The 17,490-nt window shown below is 33.5% G+C and overlaps 1 protein-coding gene and 1 non-coding gene across 2 annotated transcripts in view; both read left to right on the top strand.

The window, feature by feature from the left end:
* LOC149896764 (neurotrimin-like) overlaps positions 1 to 10,677 on the top strand; it is a 28,272-nt gene extending 17,595 nt beyond the window's left edge. The window contains exons 7-12 of the mRNA XM_090117223.1: positions 344 to 474; positions 1,007 to 1,111; positions 1,839 to 1,961; positions 3,224 to 3,305; positions 9,932 to 9,984; positions 10,439 to 10,677. Of these exons, the coding sequence (XP_089973349.1) occupies positions 344 to 474; positions 1,007 to 1,111; positions 1,839 to 1,961; positions 3,224 to 3,305; positions 9,932 to 9,984; positions 10,439 to 10,635 (691 nt within the window). The 3' untranslated portion in view covers positions 10,636 to 10,677. The remainder of the gene's footprint in view (positions 1 to 343; positions 475 to 1,006; positions 1,112 to 1,838; positions 1,962 to 3,223; positions 3,306 to 9,931; positions 9,985 to 10,438) is intronic.
* Positions 3,346 to 3,446, top strand: LOC149896765 (U6 spliceosomal RNA). The gene has a single exon (XR_016458299.1). It is a non-coding gene; the product is annotated as a U6 spliceosomal RNA (small nuclear RNA).
* Positions 10,678 to 17,490: the final 6,813 nt, after the last annotated feature.

Here is a 17,490-nt window from a genome sequence, read left to right as displayed (position 1 = left end):
TGTACATCGAATGGTTAAGATAAAACATTATTATCATATTATTACAATTATTTTCACGTAATATAATGTAACTAGCTTACCGCCCGCGGCTTCGCCCGCTTTGTCTAAACCCTATAAAATTATATACTAAAACCTTCCTCTTGAATCACTCTATCCATTAAAAAAAACCGGATCAAAATCCGTTGCGTAATTATAAAGATTTAAGCATACAAAGGGATTTAGGGACAGAGAAAGTGACTTTGTTTTATACTATGTAGTGATAATATGATAATAATGTTTTTACATACTATTTAAGTTTATATAATTTGTTTTAAAAACCTATAAATATTAAATTTCCTTTCAGAGTGGTTATAATGGTACAAGATAATATACACCAACTAATTTTCCGCACAGTTCGGAAATCCGATCTCGGAAATTATACATTCCGAGCGGAAAATAGTCTTGGGATGGCTGATGTTGCGTTTAAACTCACTGGTCAGTATTTGATGAGATTTATTCTGTATATGTAGATTGTTCTTCGTATTTATTTGATAATTTAATATTTTATTTAGATTTGCCAGACAGGTTTTATAGTAATTTATAGCCCAAAATAATTTAATATGTTACTTGTACTTATAATGAACATAAAATATTTAATTTTTATCTCAGATATGATTCATTTTTTTTCTGTGTTAAGCAATAGTAAAATTGTTTGATAATATTGTATTAAATATGATATTTTTACTGGTAAATAGGTGAACTAGTTACTGGTAAATTCATGGTCACCCTAACTTTAAATACTCCCTAGTTTATTAAAAATAATTAAACTTGCGAATTCTTTAAAGCTTTTTATTCTTCGTAAATATAAAAAATGTCTTATTTATTGTTATCTAATATTATATAAAAGTTGTATGTATTTTTTTCATTCAGTTTCATGATGATTTTTAAACAAAATATATGCATTTTTTCGTTCTTTTTTTTTGATTTTAAATGTAATTGAAATATTTAATATTTTTAATATATTTAGGTGTACCAAACATCGCATCATTTAAAGTAGAGCCAGCGTTGAATAAGGCAACACCAGTCTCATATACTTTATTTTGGGAAGTTGATTCTTATTCCTCTATTATTGGTAAATATTTTTAATTATTTATTGTTTTTTGTAATAATCCTCATGATTTTGTTGTATTTTAAAGAGCGTTTTGTAATTTTATTTGTTCTATGGCTATTTTTATAATAATAACGAATGTTGAAATCGAATTTCTCTGGTGAAATTGTAGTTTTTGTAAAAAGTTCATGAAATATTTTTGTTTTAAAAATTTATTGTTTCGAAACTACTGTTTTTTATGATTCCAGTTACATACAAAATATTTTATAGTCTTCCTGATTTTTTTTTATATTTGTAATGCTCTTTAAATTATATAATCTTCATTTCTAAAATTTTTTATGATCTTTTTCTACATATCAAATATCAATATGTTTTTTTTAAACATAATTTTTGAAATTGATATTGTTTGTTTTATGGCATTCAAATGCTTTATAAATATAAATTTATAGAGAATAGAAAAAAATCGACCAACTCAGCCACTCGTGACCCGCCAGAGCAATCGAATTTATTCTATTATTTCATGTTTGTGTTTGTTTATTGTATTCTTTCATGGGCATCCGCCCCGGAATGGCGCGAAAGGATGCGGGTTCGAGTCCCGCCTCGTGATAGAATTTTTCCTATTCTTTATAAAAATAATTTTTATCATTTTTTCAAAGAACACAATTTCTTTTGTTTCGTTGATTTTATTAACTATCTTTTTGCAATTTTTATTTCCTTTCTATGCAATATAATTATTAAATATTTCTTATAGAATACAACCTCTGGCTCCGTCCATACTACGGTAGATTAACAACAATCGAACCGGACGCATTTACAACAGAACAGCCAACTAATTTGTGGAGTAAAATCGTTGTTCCTGGCGATTCTAGTGATGGTAAGATTTTTTTATGTAAAAAAGATCTGAGCACACGTGTCAGAAGTGAAACTTCTTTGCCAAGTTTCAAAGATTTTCTGTGGTGCACAATAAAGAATTTTTGTTTTGTTTGTTGTTCATATCAAAATCATCGCCTAAGGCGCGGGTCAAACACAAGCGGCGCGGGCGTGCCATAAGCGCACCTCTTGAATCTGTTTTGCACCACGTCCTTCTTATACATTTTGTATGAAAGAATTTTGGACAGGCGTCGAGACGGCACGCCACGGTTGTGCCAAGGTTACGCCAAGGTTGCGCCGCCCCAAAATTATTTCATACAAAATGCCAATAGCGCACCCGATGCACGCCGGCAGCGCGCCCGCGGCGCTTGTATATGTCCCGCGCCTGCGCGGTGCGGTCTCGGCAGTCTCGGCGGCGGTGCATCGGGTGCGCTATTGGCATTTTGTATGAAATAATTTTGGGGCGGCGCAACCTTGGCGTAACCTTGGCACAACCGTGGCGTGCCGTCTCGACGCCTGTCCAAAATTCTTTCATACAAAATGTATAAGAAGCACGTGGTGCAAAACAGATTCAAGAGGTGCGCTTATGGCACGCCCGCGCCAAGCCGCGCGTGTTTGACCCGCGCCTTAGGTGCGTTGAGAGTAAAGTTCAAGGTCGCGCCATGCCAATACCGTCACGTCATGTTTCACTTCTGACGTATGCCAGTAATGAACTTAAATCTAAAAAAGTGTCTTTTGAACCTCCCCTACAATCCTAAACTTTCAAAATGCGATGCGATTTTCAAAACTACACGATTCTTTTCCGTTAATTTTACTAATTTTCACAGAATGTCAATCCATACTAATATATTTTGTATACGTAGTATATTATTATTAGTCTGTGCTAATATTATAAATGCGAAAGTAACTCTATCAGTCTGTCTATTACTCAATCACGCCTAAACTACTGAACCAATTTTCATGAAATTTGGTATGGAGATATTTTGATACCCGAGAAAGGACATAGGCTTCTTTTTATCCCGGGAAAATGACGCAATCCCGGAAATCCCACGGGAACTATGCGGGTTTTTCTTTGACTGCGCGAATGAAGCCGCGGGCGGAAACCTAATTCTCAATATATTTTCGATTTTATAAAAGTTACGATGTTTTAAATATCTATTTATTATGTATTTTTAATATAATTTTATTGAAAATTTTCTCTTGTAAAAAATGTACTAAAAACCGATATTTTTCTCTATTTATTACTAAAAAATCAATAATTTCCAGGTCCAATCCACAGCGCTACATACACGGTGCGAGGTTTAACTCCATCTACTGTTTATGAAGCGATAGTTACGTCTAGAAATAGGTAATGTATTGAAATCTATAATTTAAAACAAGTATTCGCTGTACTCGCTTCGGCAGTACATATACTAAAATTAGATTAATTAGATTAGCATGGCCCCTGCGCAAGGATGACACGCAAAATCGTGAAGCGTTCCACATTTTTACCCTCTCAATGGTCAGAATCAAATATCGTTCTTCTTTACAAAAAAGGCGACCCTAAGGATATTGGTAACTATAGACCAATAAGCTTGTTATCTAGCCTCTACAAACTCTTTTCATCCATCACTACATAGTATAAAACAAAGTCGCTTTCTCTGTCCCTATGTCCCTTTGTATGCTTAAATCTTTAAAACTACGCAACGGATTTGGATGCGGTTTTTTTTAATAGATAGAGTGATTCAAGAGGAAGGTTTTAGTATATAATTTATTGGGTTTTAGACAAAGCGGGCGAAGCCGCGGGCGGTAAGCTAGTTATTAATAAAAGAATCAGTACTACACTGGAATTAAAACAGCCGACAGTACAAGCTGGTTTCTGGAAAGGATTCTCTACAGCTGACCATATCCACACAATTGAACTAATAATAGAAAAGTACCAAGAACAACAAAGGCTTATACATAGCTTTTATTGACTACCGCAAGGCATTTGATATGGTAACACACACAAGTATATGGGAAAGCTTAAAACAGCAAGGAGTAGAAGACGTGTATATAAAGGTCATCCAAAGCATATACAGTGTGTCCGGACATAACATACCGATATTTGAAGGGGCTATTCTCCAGGTATTTTTATCGACAATTCAACCCCTCTACAGTCCCCTACCTCACCCCCCTCAAAATGGTTTTCGAATTTTTTAAAGTATGTTTCATCACTCTTATCAATTAAATTTATTAAGTGGTCCCTAGAATAACTTGTTATTGTTCAAATAAAACCAAATTTAGTATTTTGTGACACTCACTTTCGAAGTTATTACAATTTTCATAAATTCACTATCCGAATTGATAGGTTTGCCATTTTGAGGGGGGTGAGGTAGGGGACTGTAGAGGGGTTGAATTGTCGATAAAAATACCTGGAGAATAGCCCCTTCAAATTTCGGTATGCCATGTCCGGACACACTGTATACTAATAACAAGGGTAGAATAAAGCTAGAAACTCTCGGACCTAGCTTTCCTATAAAGAGAGGCGTCAGACATGGCGACCCGCTATCTCCAAAAATATTTATAGCCATCCTGGAAGAGATCATCAGCAAGTTAGACTGGAGCAGGTCGGGATTGTACATAAATTGATGGGTTTTAGGCAGGAAAAAGTAAAGATTGATAAATAAACTTGAGATACTTTATTAGACGATATGCGTAGCACAAAGGGTAAAGGCGGAAGGGAAAAATTATATAATGACAGATAGGTATTTGACATACACATCTTATATATAAAAATGAATCGCAAAATGTGTTGGTAAGCGCATAACTCGAGAACGGCTGAACCGATTTCGATAATTGAGTATTTGAATAAAAAAAATATTGATTTTTTTTATGTATTTTGAAACTTTATTATTAATAATATTGATATTTAATACAAATAACTTCAAAAATTTTTTTTTTCCTTTAATTATAAGCAATTAAAAATTGATGAAATTTAAATTAGAATCACGTGACTACAAACGCGCCATGACTGGTCACCACAGTTGTGACGTCATAATGTTATAGCTATTAACTGCAGTACATAGCGTTTACGGCTATCACACGTCTAGACAATAATATTGAAAATTTATTGCTAAAATACGATTTGTTAGTTGGTTCCGAATTAGTTAGTTACGAAAAAAATATTCTTGAATTTGATATACATATTTATGATCACCGATTTTTGTCAGGAGTTGCCTATGTAGTACTCGTACATAATGGTACAAAACGATAACTTTTGAGGTTCGCCATTTTTAATATAAATTTAAGTAATATAACTAAAAAGATCATAATTAAACAAAATTAAATAGATCAAAACACTGTATTTATTATTAACACGCTTTTATTAGCTTCACCTGTATGTTTGTATGTAACAGACTCCTTTCGAAGTTTCGACTCGATTTTGACCCACTTAAAACCGAAGGGTTTTGTTGAAATTTTGAACACTTATCAAGGTCCGATGACAATTATACAATAATATCATAAATTTATCCTGATAAGGATCGCCAGGATCAGCATAAAACATAATATGTTTGTATGTAACCAATTCTCCTTTCGATTCGATTTAGACCCACTATAAACCGACGGATTTAATTTAAATTTTGTATACTTATAAAAACCCGGTAACAATACAATAATTTCATGAATTTATCTTATTATCCTGTTTAGTTTTTCAAACTATATGTAATTTTCTATCAACTGCAATGAGTGAAAACTAACATTATGACGTCACACGCGCTCAGGTGACGCTTCGGGAGTTATCGGCGTGTCTTCGGTACTGGATTCAAAGACTAATTTTTATTTTGAAATAACTTTTGAATTATTGCAAAAAAAATAAAAATAAAAACAGTTTTCTTATAAAACTAATATATAATCTTTCCATTTATCAGAAAATTTTTTTTTATTCAAATACTCAATTCTTTTTTTATTATATTCCTTGAAGTACGAGGATGGTTCTTATGTAGAGAAAACGTAAATATTAGATATGTACCACGGGCGAAGCCGGGGCGGACCGCTAGTTTTTTATATAAGTAAACTCCTTTCACCAACAGGATGACTATCTGAATCACTTAAGATTTGCAGACGACGTAGTATTGTTTTTCGAAACTGGCTCTCAGCTACAGCGCATGATCGAATCATTGCATCTAGCTATTAGTAATGCTAAGAGTAGCTATTAGTAAATTAGTATTAAAGTGGGATTGGAGATGAATCTTACCAAGACCATGATAATGTCAAACAGCAGGAGAAGACCAATAACAATAAATGAAATGCCACTGGACTATACCGATAAATACATATACCTAGGGAAGAGAATAAGTTTTGATAGGAAAAACAACGAATCGGAAGTCGAGAGAAGAGTACAACAGACTTGGAATAAATATTGGAGCATGAAATAAATTTTTAAAAGTAACCTTCCTACATTCTTAAAAACGAAAGTTATGAACTCAAGCCTTCTACCATGTTTGACGTACGGATGCCAGACCTGGAAGTTCACCTCGAACCTAAAAAAGAAAGTCACAACATGTCAACGAGACTAGAGCGAAGCATGCTTAATATAAAGAAAATAGACAAAGTACGACATACAAAAATAAGGTCAATAACCAAAGCCACCAACGCCTTAAACTATGCACAAAAAATCAAGCGGAAATGGGCTGGACATGTCGCGAGGCTTGAGGACGAGAGATGGACCACGAATTCCACGAAAGTAACTTTTTGGAAAGGCCCGATAGGTAAAAGGAATAGAGGAAGACCAGTGACTCGTTGGGAAGACGAGATCATACGGATTGCCGGTCCAAACTGGAAAATGATTGCACAAGACAGAGAAACTTGGGCATCTTTGGAGGAGGCCTTTACCCAATATGGGGTTTCTACAGACAATGTAAAATGAAAATATAAGTGTATAAATATGTACATAATTATATAACATGCAGTAAAAATTGTATTTAAATAAAAAATGAACGGCTATACTGCCCCGATAACAAAGAATGCAGTAATCGACATTTTTGGGATTTTTACTTTTTGCAAGAAATGGGATCCCAAGGGGTTTATTAACATGAAAAAAAATTAATTTCATAAAAAGTTACCCGGAAGTATGTTTTTTAGCTAACGATTTTTGCAGTACTTACATGAAAACTATATCAATGATAAGAAAAAGCGCCGTATTAAACATGTGCTAAAAAAGAATGCAGTTCTTGTTAAGATACCCTAAAATAAAGTGCAGTAATAGCCATTACTGTAACATTTTATTCCAATGTCTGTAGATCAATTGCTACGTCAAAACGCAGTTCTCCACATTACTGCATTTGTGTGTAGTAAAAGTTCGCGAGATCGTAACCGTACGATACAGTGCTGCGTTTTGTTGAAGCAAATCAGTGCATCGTCGTCATATTAGTGGAGTGCCTGGAGCATTCAAAACCGTATAACCTCGGATTAGAGTAATTATAGTGAATGAATTAATATGATCGATGTGGGATATTGTTTTTTAAACTATAAATTACAATGTTTACCCAAATTTTTTTTGTGCACTCCATTGTTTCGTTGTTTAAAAAAAATATTATGAAAAATTAACGTTTGACCATATATTTTCACTTTAAACAGTATTTCTTTTTTTTTTATTCGAGTAGACATATAGGAATATTTTTCAAAGATATCTGTGTATAAAAATAGCAGTTGGGATCTCGAACAGATAGAAAAAACGTGGAGGGGAGAGCGGAGCCACAACTGCTATGTACAATAGAATTTCTCGGCCGGTTTAATTATAAATTAAACGTACTCTATTGAGTACATTTAAAAAAATGAGGTAATGAATTACGACTAATGAAAAGAAAAAAAAATATTAGTACCAAATCTGTTTATTTAAATATATTGCAATTACCAATATTGTTGCCTACATCAAATATTGAGTTGAAATGATAATATCATCGTGAAAGTGTTCTATTAGTCGTTTTTAATAGTTTTTTCTACCGGGATATGCTCTGTAGTTATGACGTTTTTCAACTTTTGTATGGTAAATTGGCAATCATCATTCTCTTCTATGTGGGTACTTGTATATTTGCTCCATTGCTGCATCTACTTAGATTAATTTTCTTTTCAACATTATTGAGGTGAATTGAATTTTTCAGCAAATTATAATAATCCGAATGATATTTTGCTGCAAGTGTCTCTAAGTTGGTTATACCAGAAATCCTTTTCTGGATATCTCGATAATAATCGGTTTTCTGGACGGCTATAAAATTCGTGATGGAATCATTCAAAGTTGAAGTGTTGTGTTGAAAGCCAAACGGATATTTTTTATGTGATTTTATTTTTTACGGGCCCTTGAAGTTATGAACATACTGGGTAATTTTGTCTTTTTGGCATTAAATTCTTTTTTTTATTCCATTCGAAGATCTAACCATAGTAAATGTTACTATACTGAATTAGCCTATCTTTCAGCTTAGCACACAAAAAAAATCAAGCATTTACCACCATAATTCACGTCACCATAAATCAAAATCTCTACGTACTCGGCGATAGGTGAAAATTTGAAAAAAACATCATAACTCCGAAAATACGAAAAATCGCATAATATACATGGGGGTGATTCGGATAGCCCTTCATGTCCTCTACCTCCCAGCTTCAGTATATCACTACTTCTTGGGACACCCTCTATGGTCAAACATGAATTTTTCACAATAATTTGTTTAAACAATGAAACAATGGAGTGCACAAAAAAAATTGGGTAAACATTGCAATTTATAGTTTAAAAAACAATATCCCACATCGATCATAATAATTCATTCACTATAACTCTAATCCGAGGTGAAGACCCCCAGGCACTACATATATTATTATTATATAGTAATTTGGATATTTCTCGTTTTATTTTTAAAAATTTAAAATTTATTATGGCCATTTTACTCATTAGGTTAAGTACTTTCAATATCAGTTAATAGTTTTTTGATATCTGTAATAGTTACGGAATAATCGCCTGTGCACACTTAACGATTACACCCTGTATATATGTCAGTTTAACTGACGTTAAAATAAATGTTGTCTTAATAAGACTTAATTTTCTTCTACAAATTGTTTAATTTTGATATCCCCGCAGTAGGTTTCAACCGTAGAGCATTTTTTTTAAATCTGTGTAAAAGTGAGAAGATATTATGTGTACATCTACTTAGCCCCGGACATTAAAAACCTGAATTAAATACTAAACAATAACGCAGTAATCAACATGCGCTAGAACATAATGCAGTAATGAGCGCAAGTACTGTATTTAGACTTAGTATCATGTGATTTTCACATGGCCTGATGCTAAACCTAAACGCAATAATACGCATTATTAATGGATATACTAATTTATGAAATATAAGATAATTATCTTTGTAAAGCTTGTATTTTTTCCAATTTTATTGATAGATTTCAAGGGCTATAAAATATAAACATCCTCCTCAAATATGTAAAAATGTCTTTCCCGCGTTTATCTCAAAACCGCCATTTTGCGGTTACTGCATTCTTAGTTATCACGGCAGTATACTTACTACATAATATAATACAACACAACTTACTTTGTAAATGTATAAATTTATGAACTAAATGTAACTAGGTATATCATAGATAAAAAAAATGTTTTAAATATTTGAAACTTGTAAAAATGCTTAAGTAGAAGATTTTTATTTATTTAATTTAAAGCAAGGGATTTTTTTTAAAAACAATACTAAATTTTTAATCCAAAAGTAGTAAGATATTCTATATTATTATTAAAATATTCAATATTCAATACTAATGTAATTTAGAGAATAACAGCTCTCAGCTCAGCTTTCTTTTTCTTTTGACTGAGCTTTATAATATTTTCATGATTGTGTAGTAAAAATCGATAATATTTAGTACATTAAAGGAGAATTTTATGATGTTAAAAAACTTCGAAATATTGAAAATAAAATCTTTATTTAAAATATAAAATACATTATTAATAAAACATTTAATTTACAGATTCGGTTGGAGTAAGCCATCAGCTGTATTACATTTCGCAACAGAACCTGGATGTATGTATTTTTAATATTCTAACAAACATACTAAGTTACTCATTTATTTTTTAAGTGAAATTCCCTTAAAACAATTATTTATAACTATAATGTTTGTAATATTTATGTTTGTTGTTAATAATTAATAGATACGATCCCTAATATTATATTAATATATACTTATTCATTATTATTAATGCGAAAGTAACTCTGTCTGTCTGTCTGTCTGTCAACCGATTTTGATGAAATTTGCCACAGATAATCTTTAGACCCTGAGAAAGAATATAGGCTACCTTTTATCAAAACACCACGCGGGAGAAGCCGCGAGCGAAAGCTAGTACTATATAAAATTAAGACTATGTTCTTTCAAAAAATAACTCCAATTTAACTTCCAAAGTAACTTTAGTCCAACAAATTTCAGTTAATTTTATTATTTTATTGCATTTTTTACAATAATCTTTGTTTTTTTTTACAGTTGGAAGAACATTACCATCAACATTCGAAGAGACAGATATAACTCCAATATTAGAGGAACCACAACAAGAACAAGCAATTAATTTAACAAAAGCGCATATTTTTGAACGACTAAATGAAACGTCAAACGGCTTTACGCGGGAAAAATGGAGTTTTGCCGCCATTTTTATTGCTATTCTATCAATAATGTTACGATAGATAAATAAAATTATGTGTAATTTATTTTTGATACTCAGTTGTTGTAAATAAATAAATAGTATAATATTTATGAAGACTAATTATGTAACTAAGATTATTAATAAATATTTTTTTAAATAATAAAAATACTTTATTTCAAAACACAACAAGACAAGCATTCCGCCAGCGGCTTCGCCCGCGTAATTAAAGAAAAATCCGTATAGTTCCCGTTCCCGTGGGATTTCCGGGATAAAACCTATCCTATATTCTTTCTCAGACCTCAAGCTATCTCTGCACTTTACCAAATTTGAAGTAATTCCATGTACCGGACAAACAGACAAAAATTCTAAAAAATATATTTTTGGCTTCCATATCGATTATAATCTCGTCCTAAGTATTCTTTAAAAAATATTCAATGCACAGTTTTGACCTTCCTACTACTATTTTATTATATATATGTCACATTTAGGTTATTCCAAAATAGAATAAATAATACTTGCCTACTATATAGGCCCAAGTGTGATCAAAATCCGTTCAATGGTTTTCAAAAACACGAAACATCAAACACGGGATATTATAAAATATCGTGAGTGAGCACAATATTATTATCGTCGCACACCTGCTTAAAGCGCGTCACACACGGTGAAGATACTATAATATTTTATCTTAAGATACTGTTATATTTTATATTAGAGTATCTTAACGCATCCGGTATCAGCGTTCGGACCATCATTTTTCTTTTTGTCATTGCGTACTAAGACTCCTGTAGAACCGCCATCCTGTTACAAAAAATTCGGCAATTTCGCGTCATTTGTAATAGGATGGCGGTTTTACAGGGGTCTTAGTACGCAATGACAAAAAGAAAAATGATGGTCCGAACGCTGATACCAGATGCGTTAAGATACTCTAATCTATACTTATAATAAATCTGTAGAGAGGCCAATTCTGTACATGAAATATATTTAAAAAAAAACTATGAAGGGGTGATAAGGGATCGCTACTGATGCCAAAAATGCAATCAGTAAAATTTTTGTCTGTCTGTCTGTCTGTCTGTCTGTCTGTCTGTATATTCGTTATAGAAACAAAAACTACCCGACGGATTTTAACTAAATTTGGCACAATTATTCTTCATACTCCTGGGCAGGTTATAGTAAAAGAATCATGTAAATCGGTGTAGAAACACCAAAGTTATACATGAAATACGTTATAAGTCATCGCGCGTAAATACAGAATCATGCCATAAGGATTATTTTTGTGTATCAGTTGCCGCGTTCGACGCGCTTCGCGGCGGGAGCTATAAAAATTAAAAAGGCGGCGGGTCTGCACCCGTTTCGCGTTGTCACGGCATCACGTGTGAATGGCTGAACCGATTTCGATTATTCTTTTCTATTATATTCCTTGAAGTACGAGGATGGTTCTTATGTAGAGAAAACGTAAATATATACCACGGGCGAAGCCGGGGCGAACCGCTAGTGGATAATATAATAATAATATGTATAGTCCGTTTTCTTATGGGCATGCTTGTATGGAAAGGTATACATTTTTGAGTAAAGCAATGAAATTTGGTTCGAATGTTGTACTCGTCCACCTAAGCCAAAATCGCCTGGTAGCCAGTGTCTACTCCCCGGCAGAAGGGAGGGAGGGGGGGTTATAGAAAAAAGCGCCCGGCGCTCGGAAAAAAAATTCTGGCGGATTCATTTGGCCCTTTGAGTCGAGTTTGGTGTCGTTATCAGGTAACTAGATGATGCCCGATTCATTCCCCATACCAGTTTTTTAGGGTTCCGTAGCAAAATATGTCACAATCTTTAAAATAATAAACTTTTGGCAGTGGCAAAATCCAAACAAACCAGTATATTTTTATATTTTTGTATGAAACTTGGTTTATAAAAAAATACTGTCTGAAAGGCCATTTCATTCAGATTATAAAAACATTAACATGTAACATATATCGTACCATTTTCAATGTGAAATAAATTATAGAAAGTACAGGAACGTTCGTCAGCGCAGCGTAGGGGACGGCTAATAGACCCGTAAAATAAGCAATAACATAGAACAAAAACCAGTCAAGTGCGAGTCTGACTCGCCCATCGAGTGTTTCGTACTTATTTGTCCTATACCATGTTATCTTGTCTGGTAGGACCTGGTTAACTGATACACACACACTTTCGTCTTTATAATATGTATTAGTGTGAATTTTAATCATCTTTAAATTGTAAATGAAGTCATAACATGTACTTATATTAATTATAAAAAAATGTAAGGTCTGGACAAGAGTATCTTTAAAATATCGTGACCGTCCTAACCTATCATGCATTGTAATCACAAACTTTTCAATTTCACTGTCTGCATATTTGCCACTGTAAAGTGCTTCAAATCCTCGTGTGCCATTTGGATATGCCTTCCATACCTCAAATGCATGTGTACCTATAGTTCTTAGACCTTCTAGCTTTGGAACACACGATATAGTAGGTACGTAAAGCTGGCGATGAAAAATTAGCGAAATTAAATTTAAACAACACCAGAATTTGTTGCTTATTTGTTGCTAATTAGTTGCTATAATGACGATTTTGTTGCTCAAACCGTTCGCTGAAAATCAGCAACAGTTCTAGCTTAACAGGACAGTTCTTTGGCATATTATGTAGTTAGATATATTAAGTTACATATTATGTAAATTTATTGACATTATTTTAAAAGAGCAACTATGGAGTTACTTGCCGATTCTTCTCCATAGATACTGCTTTCCGAATCGATGGTAAATGTTAAAAATACTATGTAATGACGATTCGAAAGTGCTACTAAATAGTAGTCTAATTGAATAAATGAATGTTTGAGTTTGAGTTTGAGTTTGAAGAATAGTTAATTTTGAAACCAGTTCGCTAGAAAATCGGCCACGCCAGCTTAACTGTCGATTTTCGGTAGTGAAACATAAAAAACAATTTTTTGCTCTTCACATCGTTCACCGGCACAGTGTACAGAGCAAGCAACAAAATAGAAACCGGAAGTAGAGTTAATTTTGAAACCGGTTTGCTAGAAAATCGTCCACGCCAGCTTAACGAACAACGAACAACGAACAACGAAAAACGAACAACGAACAACGAACAACGAACAACGAACACCGAACACCGAACAACGAACAACGAACAACGAACAACGAACAACGAACAACGAACAACGAACAACGAACAACGAACAACGAACAACGAACAACGAACAACGAACAACGAACAACGAACAACGAACAACGAACAACGAACAACGAACAACGAACAACGAACAACGAACACCGAGCAACGAACAACGAACAACGAACAACGAACAACGAACAACGAACAACGAACACTGAACAACGAACAACGAACAACGAACAACGAACAACGAACAACGAACAACGAACAACGAACACCGAGCAACGAACAACGAACAACGAACAACGAACACTGAACAACGAACAACGAACAACGAACACCGAACACCGAACAACGAACAACGAACAACGAACATCGAACAACGAACAACGAACACCGAACAACGAACAACGAACACCGAACAACGAACAACGAACACCGAACAACGAACAACGAACAACGAACACCGAACAACGAACAACGAACAACGAACAGCGAACAACGAACAACGAACAACGAACATCGAACAACGAACAACGAACAACGAACAACGAACAACGAACAACGAACACCGAACACCGAACAACGAACAACGAACAATTTTTCTATTCTATTCTATGTTTGAAAACAACGAACAACGAACAACGAACAATGAACAACGAACAACGAACAACGAACAACGAACAACGAACAACGAACAACGAACAACGAACAACGAACAACGAACAACGAACAACGAACAACGAACACCGAACACCGAACACCGAACAACGAACAACGAACAACGAACAACGAACAACGAACAACGAACAACGAACAACGAACAACGAACAACGAACAACGAACAACGAACAACGAACAACGAACAACGAACAACGAACAACGAACAACGAACAACGAACACCGAACACCGAACACCAAACTGTATAATTTTTTGGGAATAAATGTTTTTCTCTTCTATTCTATTCTATGTTTGGAAACAACGAACAACGAACACCGAACACCGAACACCATCTAAAGTCCATGGTTCATATGGTATCGCGGACTTTTACAGTTTAAGCGTATTTCGTATACAAATATTTTTTTCCAATAGTTCCTTGCCCCGACTCCTCTTAACTAATCGTTTTTTAACAATTATTATTATCCTAACATTTGTAACCTAACCATAGATAAAAACCAGCCAAAAATATAATCTTAATACTTTATTATTATAAAGGCGAAAGTTTGTATGGATGTACTTCTGAATCGATTACAATGAAATTTAGCACACATATAGAGGGTAACTTGGATTAACACATAGGATAGGTTTTATCCCGGAAATCCCACGGGAACAGGAACTATGCGGGTTTTCCTTTGAAAACGCGGGCGAAGCCGCGGGCGGAAATCTAGTATAAAATATAACAGTATCTTAAGATAAAATATTATAGTATCTTCACCGTGTGTGACGCGCTTAACTTATACCTAACCTATATTTTCTTATCATTTTTGTTTGTAGTTGTAGAAAGGGAATAAATAAAACAACAGAAAATATGAGTACAACTTTATTACATAAAACAAAATATGAGTTACTACAAGTTGTACAGTTACAACTTTATTACATCAAAAACACTGAAACTCAACAATTGAAATGGCGGCGTCATCGATGCTATTTTTCCAGGGAACCAGAAATAAATACATGATCCATTAGATAGGTAGTTAATAATTGGAAAGTTGATGTACAAGTTCATGCTTTATTATAAGAAGCAATTAAGTAATTGTTAGCCATCTTTGTGTCTAACCAATTAACGCACAATCTCTTTCCTTTACTCAAATTTTATATCTGACTAGCTGTTCCCCGCGGTTTCACCCGCATTGCTCCGCTCCTGTTGGTCTTAGCGTGATGATATATAGCCTATAGCTTTCCTCGATAAATGGGCTATCTTACAACGAAAGAATTGTTCAAATCGGACCAGTAGTTCCTGAGATTAGCGCGTTCAAACAAACAAACAAACTCTTCAGCTTTATAATATTAGTAATAGATAACCTTATACTTAGTAATTAATAATACCAATAAAAAATATGTAATATTCATGAAAAAATAGTTTTCGAAGCTCTTTTTCCACAGTTTCCTAATGCTAAATTGTATCTGAGAAGTGAGATAGACTACTTTTTATCACGATGGAAATTTATTTGACTGCGCAGGCGAAATTCAAACCAACTTGACCATTTATTTATTCAATAAGATTTCTACCACCGATTCGAAAAGCTATCTATAGAGAAAAAGCGGCAAGAAACTCCGTACTAGATTCTGGTGAAGAGGGCCCGCTGTGACTGGAGTCTGGAGACACGATTTTCTGAGGTAGGTAAACCGTAAAAGCATGCCAACCTACCAGAACTAATAGGAAATTGTTAATTTATCACAAATTTTCCGTCTCAGAATTTTTTATAACATTCTAATATTTACGAATTTGCGATTTGGAAGTTTATCATGAATTTTGCTTCACTACTCAATATTTCTCTAATAAATTGTTCTGAATCTATTATTTTTACAAGCTAAACAAGTGACAAAAACAAAGTTATTTGTTTTGACCGCACGCATGCTGCCCGTCGTTGCTGCGTATTGAACGACGCAATGCGCAAGTCATATAAATTTCATTCATAGCTCGTCTACGTTGCGTTGTCGCCGCACATCGCAATCGCAAGCGGTTAACATTTTTTATGTTGCTTGCACAGTCCATATCTAACTTTATGGACCATAATATCTAACTTATATTATACAACTTGTTGTATAATACCTAAGTTGGTATTTACTAGTATAGTTTTATAATATTCTGTGGTATGTTTCCTAGCTGTATCTATAATTATTACTAATTAGTGTTCTTATTTTTGTTTAATTGAAAAGCTTTTAAGGGTATGTGACCTTGTATTGTAACTAAGTGCCTACTGAACCGATTTTAACTGAAAACATATTAAACAATCAACAAATATGTAGATAAAATACATAATATTGTATATTATAAGCAACAAAATATAACAGGACATTAAGACAGTAGAAGGCAACAAATTAATTTAAATTCGGTTAATTTGTGATGTATGCATAAACTATATCTGCATCTATCAGTTTGCTGTCCGATTCTTTTCGGTGCCATTCTGAATCAGTAGTAGTTCAAAAAGTGACTTTTCTTATACACCTTTCATAGTACTTTTTTTTGGGATACAAGAAATAAAAGACATTATTAAATACGATTATTTATTCCATATTCTCATCATCAACCCTGTGGGTTCAACATCAGACATAAACTTTGGTTTATAATATTTTAATCTGACACTTACAATACATGTAGACACTAAACACTCATAATAATTTATGCTTATTCTACAAATAAAAGTCTCTTTATATCATATTAAGGTTCGAAACAGATTAAACATGCGTTTGTTAATTAAAAAACATTTAAAATACACTTTCTTACATAACTTACGTTACTTATTAATTACGAATAATTCAAATATAATGGAAATAACGGACGAAGGGGTTTGAGGTAATTTGAATGGTTGGTTTCGCGCTCTGGCGGTCCGTGAATAGAAAGCTTTATTTCGCAGATTATATAGGTGAGATCCTGTCATCGCTGTTATAATTCGAAAATTACAACAGCGACCGAAATACGAAATCCGGAATGTTCCACGAGTGAGCCCACTCTCGCAAAACACGTGGGTTTTCATATTTATTTTTACCAAAATTTTATTTTATTTTTTATGTTTTTGTAGCAAGCGC

Source organism: Colias eurytheme, chromosome 27 (assembly GCF_061535395.1).
Source record: "Colias eurytheme isolate Ceu_HAF_F1 chromosome 27, ilColEury1 Martin Lab GWU primary, whole genome shotgun sequence".
NCBI lineage: Eukaryota > Metazoa > Arthropoda > Insecta > Lepidoptera > Pieridae > Colias > Colias eurytheme.
This window is presented reverse-complemented; position numbering and strand designations above follow the sequence as displayed.